This window comes from Chenopodium album, chromosome 1, assembly GCF_948465745.1.
Source record: "Chenopodium album chromosome 1, dcCheAlbu1.1, whole genome shotgun sequence".
Lineage (NCBI taxonomy): Eukaryota > Viridiplantae > Streptophyta > Magnoliopsida > Caryophyllales > Amaranthaceae > Chenopodium > Chenopodium album.
This window is the reverse complement of record NC_137834.1, coordinates 89,760,520-89,778,467: the sequence shown is the minus strand read 5'-3', so window position 1 is coordinate 89,778,467 and position 17,948 is coordinate 89,760,520. Positions and strand designations below refer to the sequence as shown.

Sequence of the window (17,948 nt, the reverse complement as noted above, 5' to 3'; positions counted from 1 at the left end):
TAAGTTCGGTTATTTTTGTATTGATTCAATTAAAGCAAAGTGACATTCAATTTTCCATTGATATTTTAAAGAGCTTACATTTCGCCAAACCATGTTATTTGATCGTACATACGCCTCTACCATTTTATTTGCATTATGCAAGTGTTGTTAGAAACTGAGTGACTAAAACAGTCAATTCTCCTGGAGAAAGAGAGAGAAAAGTCAGAATTTAGTGATTTGGTAAGATGCAATGCACAAGCTCAAACTGGTATTCCACTTCCTACAAACTTCAAGTAGCAAAAGTTGCCCCTAATATAAAAACATCAAATTACCAGACAAGAATACAGAGAATAAAAGCTTGTCACAATCTTAAAAATGGCAGCAATTGCTTACTCACTGAGTCAACTCGTTCACCACCAACTGCAAAATCAATCACCAGCACTTCAAACCCATTTGTGAAGCATTGCGTAAAGCTCCGTCAGAGTTCTTCTTATCGTCACTCTCATGGTTCTGTGCTTGTCGTTGGCACTACCCTTATCAGGTCATTTTTCTTCCATCAATTTTCAATTTCCTCTGTATTTTAGGGTTGTAATTCTGTGTAAATCGTGGTTTTTTTTTTTAATCTGGGTTTGATTAAATTTGACCTGGAATTTGAAATTATGAAATGGGTATTTCTAATTTTAAATTTTATTAAGTTTGGTATAATTTGTGTTTTGTTGAAATTGACCTGAAATTTGCAAGTTTTGAAATGGGAAATCACTAATTCTGATTCTATCCAATTTTGTTCTTAATTTGAATGATAAATGCAATGCTAATTTGTTCAAATTAGACCAATTTAGTGTCCTGAATTTTGTGGGAATTTTGCAAATTATTTGTACACAGGGAAATTCATGAGTTTCATAAGTTGAAACAAGAGCAAAAAATGGCAGTAGAATGTCTATTTGTGCTTGATAAAGCTGAAATTCCTGAAGGATTATGTGATGTGCCTGGAGAGAGAGTGTATGTGAGCTCTTTGGTGATGAAAAAGCTTTCTGGGGTTCAGTCAACTGAATCAATTGAAGTTATAGCTCTCATGAAGATGCCTAATTGTTTTACGGATTTGAGTGATGATCGTCTCGAGGTGGATTGTACAAGATGGTTTCGTTGTGCCGGTACTCATCGAATTCTAGTCCTTGAAGGGATTCAGGTTTTGATTTGGTGCTTGCTCTCTTAGTTTGTTTACTAGGGTAACTTTTTGTTGCACATGGAGCCTTTGAAATTTCTACATCCTCCTCCAATAATGAAATGTGTTAAATTCCACCACATTTTTTTTTTGTCCTGGTTTAATCATTAGATAATTTTTACTATCTGCTAGAATCATTCATCAAGAATTAAACTGTCTTTTAAGTTTCAAAACTGTCTTTTAAGTTTCAAAACTGTCATATGTCAAAATAAATTACTCAAGAACTGGGATTTTGGTGAGCCAGTTAATGTATATATTTGGTGTAAAAATATATACTAGTAGTTCAATTTTTAGAGTTTCTTGATGTGCCTATGGTATAAGAATGAGAGCAACCTACTATCAACCCTGTTTCAAGTACTGCGATAATGGATTGAGATTTCGCTGTTTTTTTTTTTTTTTTTTTTTGTGTTTCTTTATATTTCTGCCATTTCAAATCTATCAAACTTTTACCTTAGTAAATCAATGGATGATCTATATAATAGTGTGTCTGGCTTGGTGTGTATACTTAAGTTTTCCTACGTGGTGCCTTTTCTTGGTATTACCATTCAATCTATCAAGTGTAATGTGCAGTTTTCACTGTTTGACTACCTGGTCTTAACTTCTGTAACTTGATGGTTGATGCAGGATCCAGGGAACCTTGGTACATTGCTTAGATCGGCCCTGGCATTCAAATGGGTAAGTGACTATACATCATTATGTGCTTCTAACTTTACCTCTTATGTGTGGTTGCCAAAGGTTTAATTGTTGTAAAGAAGAATAAATAAAAATTGTGAATATTATATAAATTTCCAGTTTATCTGTTTCAAGTACTGCAAAAATTGTGAATATAGATTTCCAGTTTACCTATTATCAACCCTGTTTTATAATTTCACAGTGCATGTAATTAGCAACGTCTGCTTCACACTTTATAGATGTAGCATGTAGCTGGTCATGAATAGTTTTCATAGTTGGTCATGCCAAAGTAATGAAAATGCAATTGAAAAACCAACCCGCTTTTTTCATTTTAAGATTTCCAGCTTACCTGAACATATGTGCAGTATTAAGTTTCTTATTCTTTAATTAAATTGTAGATTTGGGACTGAAATACTATAGAAACTTTTGTACTTCTTCTTCTATTTTAAACAGGAAAAAAGGAACTACAGCATTTAGTTATCAACCTATAGAAGAACATATGTAAATATTTGTTTTCATGTTTAACAGAATGGTGTTTCCTGCAGAATGGTGTTTTCCTGCTTCCTGGATGCTGTGATCCTTTCAATGAGAAGGCATTCAGGGCTAGCAGAGGTGCTCCGTTTCAGCTTCCCCTAGTTTCGGGAAATTGGGCACATCTTGAAGCTTTTAGCAATGAAGTTCAAGTGAAGATGTTTGCTGGTCACCCTGCCAGTAGCAATGGATCTAAGCCTGTTCATAAGTTGTCCCAAAGGCTTGCACATTCTCTGGCTGATACGCCATTATGTTTAGTTCTAGGCAGCGAGGGTAGTGGTCTTACGGAGAGAGCAAGGGAATTCTGTGAACTGGTAAGTATACCAATGGCTGATAATTTTGAGTCTCTTAATGTCGCAGTGGCAGGTGGAATATTTATGTTTATGCTACAATCTGAGTTAGAGGTTGCCCAGACTTGATTTCAGATGCAAGTCTCTAGTAGACCGGTGCCTTAGTTCCACATGCGCAGCTTAGAGTAACTAAGTGAGAGAGAAGTTAGAAATGAGTGAACTATATTGTAGAAGCAGTAATTGTGATCCACGAGTTAAACAACATGACTACTTTCATTGATTGATTTGCCATGGTCTTTGGTATACAAAGATGCTTTATTGCTCTTCGTTATAGGGGCACTTCCACCAATGATTGATCACCAATTCAAGTACGTCTAATAATGCTTAATAGTCTTGGACTTAGAGACACCCTTTATAAAAGAAAGATTATTCCTTTTAATCAATAATCTTTGTACTTTTTGTTCTGCTTATCCGGAATCTCACAATTACTTATTTCTTACTTGTGATAGGGCCAAAGAAATTTGGAACCACACTTTAACCCAAAGCTGATTGTCCGGTGAACTTCCACCTACAGACTTAAACGACATTATCTACGCTTCGGAAAAACAACTCCTCCCTTCGAGAGGTTATCTTCCTTTTATGGAGTATTTGGAAAGAACGAAACTCTATTATTTTTAAGAATGAGACTCTTGACATCCCTAGAACCTTCCACCAAGCGCAATTTGCGTTCAAAGAGTGGAATTATCGCATTCTCGTAGATACTCTTTTTAACTTCGGGGTCTCTAATGTAGAAATCCCAAACCCATCATCTTTCTTACCCAAACCACCCTAACCCACAATTAGTTGCATGGGAAGCTCCTCCTCTCGACTCTTTCAAACTCAACTTCGACGATTCGGTAAAAAACAATTTAGCAGCAGTAGGAGTCATCATCAGAGACAGTGACGGTAAATCCATTGCAGCACAAGCTTTCAACCTTAGAACCACCAACGTCTTTGTAGCTGAAGCTTTAAGGGAATTATGCTCGCCCTCCAACAAGGATTACAAGATCTTTAAATTGAAGGGGACATTCTCCTCGTTGTCAACGCAATGAACGATATTTGGTCGACCTCGTGGCAAATTGATCATGTTATAGCGATATCAAATCTTATTTCGCAGATTTCCCCATTGGAAAATTCGGCATGTCTACAGAGTAGCAAATTGGATTACAAATGTTGACCATCTTGTCATCGACAAATTAGATATTTCTTTTTGTACCTCTTCAATGTTCAGCTTTATACCCCATTCTCACCTCAAATGCTTTAGGATCGCGCCCTCGTGAGGAGGGGGTCCTAATTCTTTTCTTTTTTTTCAACCTTACAACAAACAAACCAAAAAAAAAAAAAAAAGTGAGGTACATAAAAAATGATATAATCATATCACATTCAAAATTTGAATATTACGAACATAATTATTAATTCTTTAAAAAAAAATACAGTAGTATTAAAAAAAATGAATGCATATGCTTTCAGGCCATGATTCACGCAAGTAGATTAATCTGAACCAAAAAACGAACTCATCTAATTTCCAATTTCTTGTACAATAAGACACTACACTTAAAAGAAAGAAAGAAAGAAAAAGATAAATACGGATTATTCCTTTGACATATTCTAGAACCAAAGTGGGCCGTTGAATATATAGAAGCTGGGCCCAAATCCATTAGAATAGTGCGAACTTCTGACCCTCTCATTATATAAGACTCTCTCTCCTCATTTCAAAAGCATTTCACAACTCCTCAAAACGCCGACGTTAAGCTCTCCCTCTCCTCCAGAACCTTCTTCTTCGTTTGCTTCATTTCTTCATCGCAATCATGCCTCGTCGTTCTGGTGGTACTTTCTCTTTCTCTCTCCTCTTTCCTTTTGTTTTCCCCTTTATTTTTATTTATGTTTTTACCGTATTTTAGGAATTAGGGTTTTTATTTTTCATCTAGAGTACAATTCCATTTTAAATTTTTAGGGTTTTTTTGTTACTTATTTGTCAACGCTTTAATGGAAGTAGAAATTGATACTGAATATTAGATGATTGAGATTAATTTGTATATTTTGTTGAAGTTTAATTTGTAATTCGTTATGGCATAATTTTGTATTGTCAATGGCGAGAATCAGATGAAGTTGGATGTTTTGACATGATTTTATTAGGGTTTGATGAATTGTAATCTAATTGTATGAGATGAGCTTAATTAGGGTTATTATGATCTCAGCTGGATTGTGTGAAAATTTTTAACTGTTTTAAGGGGGTAATCTAATCTATAAATTAGGTATCCTTTGATTTGGTTTTCTCATCTTTGCGGAAGATAGCTGTAGAAATGAAATGTCTGCGCAATTATAAATCTGTAACTCTTTTTGAACGTTAGAAATGTGTATGTTGAGATTGAACCTGGTTAATTTCTGTTGCTCAGATGTTCTGCGTTTAATATCTTCGTGCGAAGACTGATACTCTTGTTCAGTGACGTGTTTTGAATTGGATTTGTTTTAATAGTATCTAGTTGTTTTTCTTTGTTGAATCAGGAGGAAGATCTGCTCCTCGTCCTGCTGCTCGGCCAGTTCGTAACCCTCCTCAGCCAGGTACATTGGCTTTCTTCTCTGGATTCAAATTACTTATCCCTTTTTGAATAACTCAAGTAGAACTTGCGATAATCAACTGAAGTTAACTGTAGTAGCTGGCATCGAAATGCTAATTTGTAGTTTTTACTCTCTTGTATGCACTGCTCACTTGTGGTTAATTATTTGCAGCTCGCCAGGCTCCTCCACCTGCCCCTGCTCCTGCTTCCAGCGGCGGATCTATGCTTGGGGGTCTCGGTGCCACTATAGCTCAGGGTATGCAAGTTATTTTGTAGAATGGTAGCATGAAAATATTAAGGGCTTATTCTCAAATTTCTTATTTGTTTTCTTGTTCTTGCTTCTGTAGGTGTTGCCTTTGGAACTGGTAGTGCCGTTGCACACAGGGCTGTGGATGCTATTGTTGGTCCTCGCACAATCCAACATGATACTGTTGTTAATGAGGCAGCTGCTCCAGCTTCTGTTAACAACAGTATTGGTGATGCTTGTGGAATCCATAACAAGGCCTTCCAAGATGTATGTTATTTTCTCGCTTTACTTAGAAGTTTGATATTATTAAAGAATCTAGCTGGATTTTTATCTAACTACATCAATTAGCGACAGACCATTTCCTATTCAACGATGCGGAGTAATATTTTTTAACTGCTGAAAAATGAAGTAAACAAGGTTGTGATTGTAGGCTGCTTGCCAATCTCATTTTTGGTAATTTTTCAATGTGCAGTGCCTGAACAATTTTGGGAGTGAAATCAGCAGATGCCAGTTCTACCTTGATATGTTGAGCGAATGCCGCAAGAACTCTGGTTCTATTAATGCTTGAAGTCTCTTCGGATTGTTTTTTATGACGAAATTCTTGAGACTATTGAAGCTCAAAACTTTTAGTGGTGGTTTATATATTTAGTACTGGTGGGCTGATGCCTATTGTTATGCCACTTTTTAAATGCTTTGATGTCTATGGTATTGGTGACTCCTATTCATAGCCTGGTGGATGTTTCAGATGCTACCAAGCTTTGTGATTGAATAAAGGTCTCTTTGAACTTTCTATATTGTTTGTTACGAGTACATGGCTTTACATTCACAATGAGTTGACTGTTTTAGTGTTTTTGAGTGTTCATGACTTGCTTTCACAATGGGTCGACTGTCGTGTAGCTGCCTTCTCATTCCAACATTCAAGGTCTTCTGCACTTCTGTTTTGATTCGCCTGGAGCTTAAATGCTCAATATATTCATTTTTGTCAATCACAATTTTACAAGACACGAGGTTTTCTAGTGCTAAAGAAAATATACTCGTACTTTGGAGTATGAGAGTGTTTGGTCATCTGATTATTTACCCCTTCTTTTTGGGTGAATTCTAAGGTTATATTCCGTAAAAGGCAATTTTGTGCCAATATTGGGATTAAAGCTTATACTTTCTCCATCCCTAATATTTTGCCCTATTTGACTTCCACAATCTTCTAAGTTATAAATAAAAAAAATTAGGCACAGAGGGAGGGAGTATGTACAAAGTTTTTGAGTTCAATTTTATGATTTAGCTTTCCTTTTCCTTGAAAAAGAAATGTTTATGATTATAAAAGTCTTTCACTTAATCATAAACATTTCTTTTTGATGTTTTTGATTAATGTTTTATATTTTAACTAATTTATTGAAATATTTATTTGTTACTCGTAGACATTAGTTAAAGATACAAGTCAAAGCCGTTAAAGTCAAAGCCGTTAAATAAAGAGTGCAAAAGTCATACTATTGCAATTAAAAAAAATAGTATGGATTATTTTGTTGAGTTAAATAATGAATATGGATTAGGAGTATTTTGTTCCATTTTAAAATGTTTAATTCTATTGCAAATTTGAAATACTCCGTAATAAATTTTGATTATCAATTCAAATTACATCTTCATTAATAATGGAAGTCATTAAATTTCAATTTCTTCAAAAAAAAAAAAAAAAAAAAAAAGTCATTAAATTTCAAAATTAAAACTATTAAATCTCTCCACAGAAATTAAACCAAAATTATTTTTTTCTTGTATGAAAAGCAATTGAAACAACAACCTATTACCTATCTAACTCTAACTGAAAAAACAAACTGATCCTTCGGAGCCCAATCTTTTTACCCGCGAATTAATCAACACATTTTTGTTTGGAGAGCACGAAATCAATCCACCACATTTCACCAGAATTCCTCTTCTTCCTTCTTTCTCTTTCCTCTGACTCAAAACTCTCAATTTTTTAACCTAGGGTTTTCAATTTATCAATTTCCAGCTCAATTCAATTAATAAAGCTCTGCAACAATGGCGGAAGAAGACGAACAACCGCAATCGCCGCCGCAAAAAGCTTCATCATTAGGGCAAACACTTATACCAGTGGTGAACAAGCTTCAAGATATCTGCTCACAATCTGGCGTTTCGATTCCGATCAATTTGCCGCAAGTTGCGGTTGTCGGGAGTCAAAGTAGCGGTAAATCGAGCGTCATTGAAGCTCTTGTTGGCCGTGATTTTCTTCCTAGAGGTCCTGATGTTGTTACTCGGAGACCGCTTATGTTGCAGCTTATTCAAACTAAGGTTAATAATGGCGGTGCTGATGGTGGCGTCGGCGAAGTGGAGTACGGCGAGTTCTTGCATTTACCTGGCAGGAAGTTCTATGATTTCTCTGAAATTCGAAATGAAATTCAGGTATATTAATTTAATTTAGTTTTGATTAATTTTTATTTTTAGGATATTTTGTATTGTGTAATTATTATTGATTTATTGTTTTGCTGATATTTGGCAAATTTGTTGTAATTTTGTATGATTTGAACTTAGGAGGATTGTTGCTTGCTTATAGGGACCTAAAATGGTAGTATAAGAATCGAACAAAGTTATTGTCCGAATCTCTCATCGCTATTGTGTATGTGACTATTATTTCCAAATGGAGAAATTTCTAGTTGATTTGTTGTAGAAGACATTTAATATGCCACTACTGTCGAGGCTTTTCTGTTAGTCTAGCATATTGAGAATTAAGAGGGGAAGGACAATGTAGTACTGTGGGCAGAAATCTACCAAAGTGGTTGTGGTTGTCTTCTTCATATCATAAAACTTATCTATGCTTTGGTATAGAGAATCGTTAGCAAAATAACCATTGCTATTCTTGGGCTTGTTTCATGGCTTGACAGTGGCAAAGCTACATTCCTGGGACTTGTTTTTGTTTTTCATAACTCTCTCGCTAGTCGCTTACCTTCAGGATCACAATCAACTAATGGCACTATCTGCCTTCTCATGTCCCATCCCTATTATCTACACTTCTCATTTGCTTATCGCCATGTTTATCTCTGGGTCTCAAAAAACATGACCACATGTCCACATCCACTTTTGGCTGTTAGTTATGTACTAATTGTTGGGAATTTCTCTTGTCTCAATCATTTAGGCCGAAACTGAAAGGGAAGCAGGAGGCAATAGGGGCATCTCAGAGAAAACAATTCGTTTAAAAATCTACTCTCCCAATGTTCTTGACATCACTTTGATAGATTTGCCTGGAATAACAAGAGTTCCAGTTGGTGACCAGCCTTCTGATATTGAGGCACGAATCCGCACAATGATAATGAAATACATACGACATCCTAGCTGCCTGATATTGGCTGTTACCCCAGCAAACTCTGATTTAGCCAATTCTGATGCTCTTCAAATAGCAGGGAATGCTGATCCTGATGGTAAGCTTGCTTTGCTTGTTTCTCTTTTTTTCGGGTCTTTGATGTTGTCAAAAGAAATATTTGCTTGATGTTGTATATTATAAATCCATCATCACTTATGTATACTTTTCTTTCAATCAAATGAGTACAAGCGGATTGGAGTATTTCTGTAGTCATGTTGTTTCACCACTTTTTACTCTATACTTCCTACATTTGCTTAGCTATTTCCTTTTTTTCTTGTTTCCAGGGAAGCGGACTATTGGCGTTATTACAAAGGTTTAACTGAGCTTGATACAATATGTTATTTATTTTGTCATTGCAAAGTGGAAGTATTTTACATTCTCTACCCTTTGGTTTCAGTTGGATATCATGGATAGGGGTACTGATGCCCGTAATTTATTACTTGGGAAAGTTATTCCTCTTCAACTTGGTTATGTAGGAGTGGTTAACCGCAGCCAAGAGGTAATGCTTTTGTTATGTAAAAATAAACTTGGAAATTTACATTGACTTTACGAGTTTTGGGTTCTGTGGTGCCATTTAGAAGTTGTTGGTCACATTCTTCGTTTGATGAGCAGGACATTATGCGCAATCGCAGCATAAAGGATGCCCTGGCAGCCGAAGAGAGATTTTTCCGCTCCCATCCTGTATGATTAAAGTTTTGAATTTCATTTCGTTCTATAGTGGTGGAGTCTGTTTGGATCCACACTCTTTCACAAAATTTAATGGCTGTCTGGACCTTAGTATCAATACTTATCTTGTTTTGCAGGAATATGTTAATCTAGCCGATCGTTGTGGAGTTCCACAATTAGCAAAGAAGTTGAACCAGGTTCTTATCTTGACATTATGATCTATTCTCTTAGGTGTGAATTTTGCTGACTGCCTTTATTTATAGATTTTGGTCCAACATATCAGAGAATGTCTTCCGGCATTAAAGTCAGCGATAAGCTCACAGCTGGTCACTGTGACAAAGGAATATGCAAGCTATGGAGAGACTCCTGATACAAGAGTAAGCTCTCCTCCTTTTGTTGGTTCTTATATATATTATTTTATGTTTAAATTCAGTCAAAAGGAGACTAAGGTGGTGTCAAGCCTATAATAGGGTTATGTACAAAATCATCAAGCTGTTGAACATGAGAAAGTAGCATTTAGAGAAAGCCTAATGCATTCATTTTCTTATCATATTTACAAAATGCTAAAAGATAATAGCGCTCACAATGAAGCACATGGCTCCAGTCACAAAAACCTCTCTATAACAGCGCGAAGCCTAATTTAATTATCATATTCTTTCTTTCCGCATATGTAGGAGTTCAACTTCAACAACCCATCAATCCATTAACCTTTTATTATCGTGCTTCTGACTCATCTTTGACATTGATTTGCTTAAACAACCTAGGACATATTGACAAAACCTGCATCTACTAGTGAAGCTGAATTTCTCTTTGAGAAAAGCTTTGGTAGGGACTTTTTCTTTTCCAATGGCCAGGGAAGAAATTGTTCTACTTCTTTGCACATCATAGAATTTCTTTAATAGAATACGGCATCACATTTATAGTGTATTAGGTTCTTGTGTTGCTTATAGTCCTATACCTAACTTCTCATTTGCACTTTCAATACAAGAGAATCATATCTTGTCATATCATTAGACCACCTGCACAACTTTGGGTGCTTGGTGAGATGTATACAACCTTCTTAGTTTCCCAGTTTTATTAAGTATTTGCAAAAAGGACGGTTTGTTATTAGAATTTAGACCAATTGATAATGTAAAATAAGACGCATCTGACTATTATATCCAAAGTAACAATGAATTTAATAAGAACAGTTTGATGCTATGATGAATTTTCTTCTTCAATTCATTTCTACCCCCCCCCCCCCCCCCCCCCTCTCTCTCTCCTTTTACAAGTTGAGCTTGATGGAAATTGGATAATATACCTATTTCACATATTGTTTTCTCATTGTCATAGGTATCAGCTAGCTAAAAAACCGTGATGACTATAATTAAGCTGACATAATTTCTTTTAGATGCTTTTGATATATGTGCTGCAATTTCTGTAATCTCAATTCATAATTGTTTCTATGTTCCTATGTGCTGCAGGCTGGCCAAGGAACTCTCCTGCTTAACATCCTGTCCAAATATGCTGAAGGTTTGGATTGACATGTCATTTCTTTTATCATTGAAATTTAACTATCTGTTATTAAAATGCAGTTATATTGTTCACACTTCACAGTGTCATTGCTATCTTCACCTGAACATTGTTTTGTTTCATTCAATTTTCTGCCCTTCAGAGACTCATACATTGGTTTGCTTATGACAGCATTTTCTTCTTTGGTGGAGGGGAAAAGTGAAGAAATTTCAACCTCTGAGCTGTCTGGTGGTGCACGAATTCATTATATTTTCCAGTCTATCTTTGTAAAGAGTCTGGAGGTAAGTACTCTTTTCTTTGTGTGTACTGTGTCTGAAAACTTATTTGGACAATGAATTCTATGATCCCATTGACTTAAATTAGCCAGATCTTTCTGCAATGATGTATGCACTACAAATCACCCATTTCCCCGGTAAAGTGGTAATGTCTAATGTAGTAATGTTTATAAATGACCATGTAGGATGTTGATCCATGTGATGGATTGCCAGATGAAGATATTCGAACTGCGATTCATAATGCAAGGGGTCCAAGATCTGCTGTATTTGCTGCAGAGGTTAATCTCCTCTTTTTACTGTTTAATGGATACCTTTTGTTTTAGATTTCAGATCCCCACCCATGTCAACTTTTACCAGGATAAATAAGTACAATGTTTGCTTTTACCACTGGGCTTTTCCAGTTTTGAACCTAGTGATAGACTTTCAAAATTATTTTTTTAATTTTTATTTATTTTTTTATTTAGTTTTATTTTATGGGCATTAGAAGGCACTTCATTTCTCCTTTCCTACTCCAATTCCTTAGAATAATGACTGGCATTTGCAAAGGCAAAGATGTAAAAGTTATTTGAGCTGTATAAGTTCGTGTTTTTTTACTCAAGTTAATGGATGTTGGAACTTGGAAATGCATACAACCCTTCTGTTTTATACTTGTATATATGCTGCCTTATTCTGCTGTTTAGCTCTTTAATTGCTAAGTATAATGATACTACAGGTTCCTTTTGAAGTTCTTGTCCGAAGACAAATAGGCCGCTTATCAGACCCTAGCATACAGTGTGCTCAGTTTATTTACAATGAATTAGTAAAAGTAAGGAGCCCTTCGTTGTTGTCTAAGACAGTTATATCCATTTGTTTAAGTTATATCTGGCAGCCTAATTATAGCAAGCTTTATTGTGGTGAATAATTTTTAGATGAGCCATTCATCCATGGTTAATGAGCTGCAACGTTACCCTGTCCTCAGAAAACGGGTCGATGAGGTTGTGGGAAGATTTTTGCGGGAAAACCTCAATCCTGCAGAGAGCATTATAAGACACCTTATTGAAATGGAGGTATGTTGATAGCACAATCTTGATTGTGCGAAGTATTGTTATGGGCATGCCAAAATTGAAGTTAAAAAGGAAATTTCTTTGGTTTGTTACCATATATCTAATTTAATTTCTTTAATTTAAATCACTGATGCATGCCCTCAAGTTTTATGTTTAAATAACTTGTCTGATGAATTGGCAAGGTCACGTCAGCTAATTTGATTCACGCTGCTATGAGCCAAGCAGTCAACTAACAGGTGTAGAGTGTAGACTGCTGAACATTTTGCCCCTATTATGAGTGCATGTTTATATGTTATACGAATGTTTTTTTTTTTGGGCTCAAAACATGATGAAATGTAATGAATTCTTACTGTAGAATTGTAAAATTACTCAATCCCTATATAGTTTTTGTTTCAAACGCTTTGTGCTACTGGGAAGGAGGATAAACGATTAAACAACAGCTTAAGTGAGAGATTCTTGCAACATCTATTGAGGTCAAATGAAGATTTCTGTTTCTACTTGTTTTTTTAATTCAATAGTTTGATAATCATTGTACTAACTATTAAGACCATCAAAGGTATCCTTTATGAAACTTAAATTTATGGCTGATTGGTGCTCAGCTGCTCACTGTTCAGGCACTGTGTGTTTTCCCTGCCTTTATTCTTCCTCGTGTTCTTTTGAGATGAGTATTTTGATCTTATATATTGCTGTCAAACCTCATGGTGTTGGATCTCCTTGCTGATAAAAAAAAAAAGAAAAAGTAATCTGCCTTTTGAATTATGATGCTAGAAATACTCACATTTAAATACAAATGTGTTTTGCAGATGGATTACATAAACACTTCCCACCCAAACTTTATAGGTGGAAGCAGAGCGCTAGAAATGGCTCAGCAGCAAATTAGGTCATCAATGGTAGTTGTACCAGTGTCTAGACAAAGGGTATCGATTTCCATCTTTCATTTATGGATGCCATTTGTCCCTGTAACCGTTTGCTATATAAATTTCATTATTATGATTTCTGGGATTCTGGATCAGGATGGTGGTGATTCTGACATGACTCAAGTTTCTGAAAGGAGTTCAAGATCTAGAGCTATTGTGAGGTCACCAGCAAATGGCTTTATTAAGCCACCAGCCAATGGAGTGATATCAGATCAGGTGCAATTTTTTCCTTCCTGATTTGTACTTCTTGATGCTAAAAGTTTTGCCTTGTGTCTTTTGAAAAAAGCGTAGGGAAGAACTCCATGTTTCTTTTATAGACTATGGAACGAGCGGAACTTAGTTTTGTTATTGCTTTCTTGATTCCATGTATGGAATACACTCTCAACCTTTTTCATCTGTTTGATTGAATAGGGAGTTCGAGCAAATACAGAAGCAGATAGAAATCGGCCTACTGGTAAGCTTCCCCCCCCCCCCCCCCCACCCCCCTTCGCTTTTTTTTTTTTTTTTTTTTTTGGTGGTTTACAGTATGCTGGTAATTATTTTCTTCCTTCTAGCAATGTTTGTATCCAGTCTTTTATTGTTGTGAACTTGTGAATAGTGCAAGAATCACAGAATTAGGGTGTCATGCATGGTCACTGGTCAGTAGGTGTGTGGGAGGGTGGTATTATGGTTTATCAGTGTGCCGAAATGTGCATTCATAATTACAAATCTCTTTTTGTGGATCCTTTTGGGAATGTGTTGTAGATGCAGCGATGCTGGTTACTTAGCTAAGTTGTCAAAGAGGATATCTTAAACCGGCTTTTGTGCTGATAAATGATGCTAATGCAGTAATATTTCCTGTAGAAAAAATTTGAACTTTGATACTGATCTATTAGATTTTAGCTATTGTACTATTGAAGTACCCAGGGCCGGCCCGGAGGGGTAGGCCTCGAGTGCGACCGCCTAGGGCCCATGCCAAAAAGGGGCCCAAAAATTCAAAAAAAAAAAAATCAATTTGCATAGCTGTAGAATTTAAACTGTCTAAACTGTAGTTTTTACTCGTTAAAAAATAAGCTACTTTTAAAAAAGATAATAAATGCATTTAGTTAGCAATTAATATTAAATTACTTAGATGTCAATTAGGTGGAGATAATTATGCAATATAACCTCTTCTAATCTTCCGATTTTTATGAGTATCTGTTTCAAAATATTAATCTTTTCAATTACACCGTTTCATATTTATTCAATTACCGAAATATTATGCAAAGTTATTACTCTAGTATTGTGTATGGAGACTTACTATTCAAATAATTTAAGTTATTTTCATTGTCTTATATTTAAAGCTATTGCGTGTAAAAAAATTTGTTTACGTAAGGGGCCCTTTTCTTACATTATGCCTAGGGCCCATAAATTTCTAGGAACGGGGCTGGAAGTACAAGTACCCAGTGTCTTGTTAAGAAAAAATTCTACATGGTAGAGACATTATTTAGAGACTTAGTTCAAACAGTAATCGGAGAGATTGACTGTGCAGTTGAGAGTAGTTTCCACATTGTACTGTGACCATATTCTCAATGTTATCCTTATGTATAACCTTTGGGCATGTTTTCTGACGGGTAAGATGCAGTTTGACATGCTAAAAATTTTCTGGCTTTGCAAGGCTGCGTAAAGACTGGGTTAGAGTCCAAGCCCAAGTTCGCCTCGAGTAGAATTGTACTTTATAGTTCTTCCGTGTCAGGGGATTTAATGCCGTGTGATAGAAAGTGTTGGGGGGGGGGGGGGGTGGGGGGAAGGTGCTAGATGATTGTTTGGGTCCATAGGACCTGATGTAATGATGAGTTAGCGATTACCTGTCAAGGATTAATGATAACAACTCCATGCTTTAGCTTATGAGTAATGAGACGGAGACCCATATACCAATGATCAACGTGAGTGCATCTTACAATATATTCTTCTTTTAATTATTATAAGTGTCATTACAGGTAGCTCCATCTGGGGTATTTCATCCATCTTCAGTGGGACTGAGAACCAACCATCTACTCGTGAAGCTCCTAAAAGTATTGCACAAAGGGAACCTGCATACAACATTGATCATGCACCTTCCACCATTCATCTAAGAGAGGTGCATTATATGGCTTTTGTCTCTTTTACATTGACTACATTTGTTAAGAGCATGCTATCTTACATCTTCGTTTTATTTTATGTCAGCCTCCTACAATCTTGAGATCTTCGGAGACTCTTTCAGAGCAAGAAGCTACAGAGATAGCTGCTACTAAATTGTTATTATCATCTTACTTTGACATTGTGAGGAAAATTATTGAGGATTCAGTGCCCAAGGCTATTATGCACTTCTTGGTTGGTGATTATGACCAATACCTTCCTTTATGCTAGTATCAATTTTCATACGTGAAATGAAGCCGTAGCTGTTACTGCTACTTGTACAATTTAAAATCTTGTTCTCATTTTGGGCAATCTCTATATGTTCTTATCAGGTCAACCACACAAAACGTGAGCTGCACAATGTTTTAATTCAAAAACTTTACAGGTAAATTAACTTTTCAGCTGCTTATGCATTGTTTTGGAACACTAATGTGTTCCTCTTTTGCAATCCTTCTTGTGCCAATGATGACAATGTTTTAGCTTGCCTAAGTTATGGTTTATTTATATGGTTTTTGCAGAGAAAAACTATTCGAAGAGATGCTGCAGGAACCTGGAGAAGTGTCAGCTAAGAGAAAACACGCTCGAGAGACTCTCCGAGTTCTTCAACAGGCTTTTCAGGTTAGTTTTGTGGAACTCTTTTTGTAATAATAATACACAAGAGCTCATCTGTTAATGGTATTCGAATGCAATTTCACAGAACATAGTTTTTAGTTTCACATACTCGTATTAAGTTGCACATTTCTATTATACTTGTTGGGCATGTTGGCTATGACATGGTTTGCTGAAGCTCTGTTAGATGTGCAAAGCTAAATTATTCGCTACCCTTTTAACTAGTTAGAAAAAGCTACCCTTTTCATAAAATTGGAGACAAATTTCTGTATGCTAAATGAGCTTTAGTTGACTAATCAAAATCTATTCTCTTTATGACGTTATTTACTTGCTTTGTTTGTAGACATTGGATGAATTACCTCTTGAAGCAGAGACGATTGAAAGAGGATATAGCTTGGGTACCGACTCAATTGGATTACCAAGGACTCATGGGTTACCACCTACATCCTCTTATAACACGAATTTCTATTGACAAGTTAATGTTTTTTTTTTTGGTTTTCTGGATTGATGGTTTTCTCACCATTGTCAGTGTCAGTTCTCAATGCTCTTATATTCTATAGAGCTGGAGCAAATCATTCATTGATACGCACAAGAAATCACGCTTCTTTTTTGAGCTCACAAAGTTGTGAATCCCAGGTTCTCTTGAGGAGCCTTGACAAGCAAGAACACGTTGCTCCTGTCGAATCATAGGTGCTCGGTACATATTGATTTTTTTGTTATTTTACAATTCATAAATGAAAGGGGAAATAATAAGTTGTAAGTTTTGATAAATGATCGATCAGTGTGTTTTCTATAGCTTCAATCATTCAATTACGAATATGTGTTTGAGCCCCATTAAAAAGGTTTTCTTGAAGTGTAACTTTAAAGTTTAAAGCAAGCCAAAGTTGGCAACTGACAAGGCGACCATCCTTAAAGCTTGATAAAGCATTTTTTTTATTGTATACCCTCCGTTTCATAATAATCACAATTATTTGACCAACACTGTGTTAAATTACCAATGCACAAAACCATAAATACAAAGTACAATATCTTAATCTAAAAATATTTTGCATATATTGGTAAACAAAAAATCATAATTAATATAAAAGTTAAATAATTGCAAGTTTATTAAAAGTATTTGTCAAAAAAAAAAAAAAAAAATGTTTATTAAAAGTGTTAAATATGGAAGAGAAAATAAAGAGAGATGAGGGAAGATTGTTACGTTGTATTTTATATTCCAGGTAGTACTGGATATATATAATGTACATTTCCTAGGGTTCCATCAATGGATAAGACTAAATACCCAACTCTAGAATATTCTAGATTGTACATGGGATAATAGTCATCCATATTTAGATATTATCATAACAAAAAGTAGTTTTTTTTTTTTTTTTTGGTTAAATACTGATGAAATGTTGATCTTGAAAACTAAAAAAAATGAAGACATGGGCTTAATTTGGAACAAAAAAGTATTTCGTACAATACTATGTCTTTTCATTTATACAAGACTAGTAAATGTACTCATGCGTATCAAAAAGTCAATTTTTTTTTTTTTTTTTTTTGAGGCAATTGACAATTGTGCATTTGTTGGTCATTTGTATCAAAAAGTCAATTGTGCTCCATATTGGATTGTTAACTACTACTCCATGGTGGTGAATTTGTAATCTATTTCTTTTAAAGCTTAATTATAGTTTCTAGTTAGAGTGTGTTCAAATTTACTGAATTGAATTGAACAAAGGTGAAATGAATATTATATGAGAGAAGAAAATTAGGAGCTGAACTTAAACTGATTGGAGCTTAAACTCAACCGAACTGAAATTAAGCTGAAGTGATCAAAAGACCTTTAGAGGTGTAACAATTCTCAATCTTCTTTAATCTTTAATATTATAAGATCAATCAACCGTAT

At 35.4% G+C, this 17,948-nt stretch overlaps 3 protein-coding genes across 4 annotated transcripts; all 3 read left to right on the top strand.

The window, feature by feature from the left end:
• The first annotated feature begins 89 nt into the window (after positions 1-89).
• On the top strand, positions 90-3,269 carry LOC145562533 (uncharacterized). Of its 2 annotated transcripts, XM_081622844.1 has the most exons (5): positions 90-520; positions 862-1,165; positions 1,826-1,876; positions 2,419-2,718; positions 3,204-3,269. In XM_081622844.1, the coding sequence occupies exons 1-5, from the start codon at positions 225-227 to the stop codon at positions 3,252-3,254; spliced, it is 1,002 nt and encodes a 333-aa protein (XP_081478970.1). In that variant the 5' UTR covers positions 90-224; the 3' UTR covers positions 3,255-3,269. The 2 variants fall into 2 exon arrangements, with proteins under 2 accessions (XP_081478970.1, XP_081478965.1); XM_081622839.1 differs by lacking the exon at positions 3,204-3,269 and having other exon boundaries at positions 91-520; positions 2,419-3,003.
• A 1,138-nt stretch (positions 3,270-4,407) lies between these two features.
• On the top strand, positions 4,408-6,330 carry LOC145562544 (uncharacterized). The gene is made up of 5 exons (XM_081622856.1): positions 4,408-4,560; positions 5,239-5,295; positions 5,464-5,547; positions 5,639-5,805; positions 6,011-6,330. Exons 1-5 carry the CDS (start codon positions 4,542-4,544, stop codon positions 6,104-6,106), a joined length of 423 nt encoding a protein of 140 aa, XP_081478982.1. The 5' UTR covers positions 4,408-4,541; the 3' UTR covers positions 6,107-6,330.
• A 962-nt stretch (positions 6,331-7,292) lies between these two features.
• Positions 7,293-16,882, top strand: LOC145562503 (dynamin-related protein 3B-like). The gene is made up of 20 exons (XM_081622805.1): positions 7,293-7,950; positions 8,681-8,963; positions 9,190-9,218; positions 9,303-9,404; positions 9,518-9,586; positions 9,709-9,768; positions 9,835-9,948; positions 11,035-11,083; positions 11,255-11,364; positions 11,544-11,636; positions 12,071-12,163; positions 12,267-12,404; positions 13,205-13,318; positions 13,415-13,534; positions 13,730-13,772; positions 15,277-15,416; positions 15,503-15,649; positions 15,787-15,839; positions 15,973-16,072; positions 16,407-16,882. Exons 1-20 carry the CDS (start codon positions 7,570-7,572, stop codon positions 16,533-16,535), a joined length of 2,367 nt encoding a protein of 788 aa, XP_081478931.1. The 5' UTR covers positions 7,293-7,569; the 3' UTR covers positions 16,536-16,882.
• Positions 16,883-17,948: the final 1,066 nt, after the last annotated feature.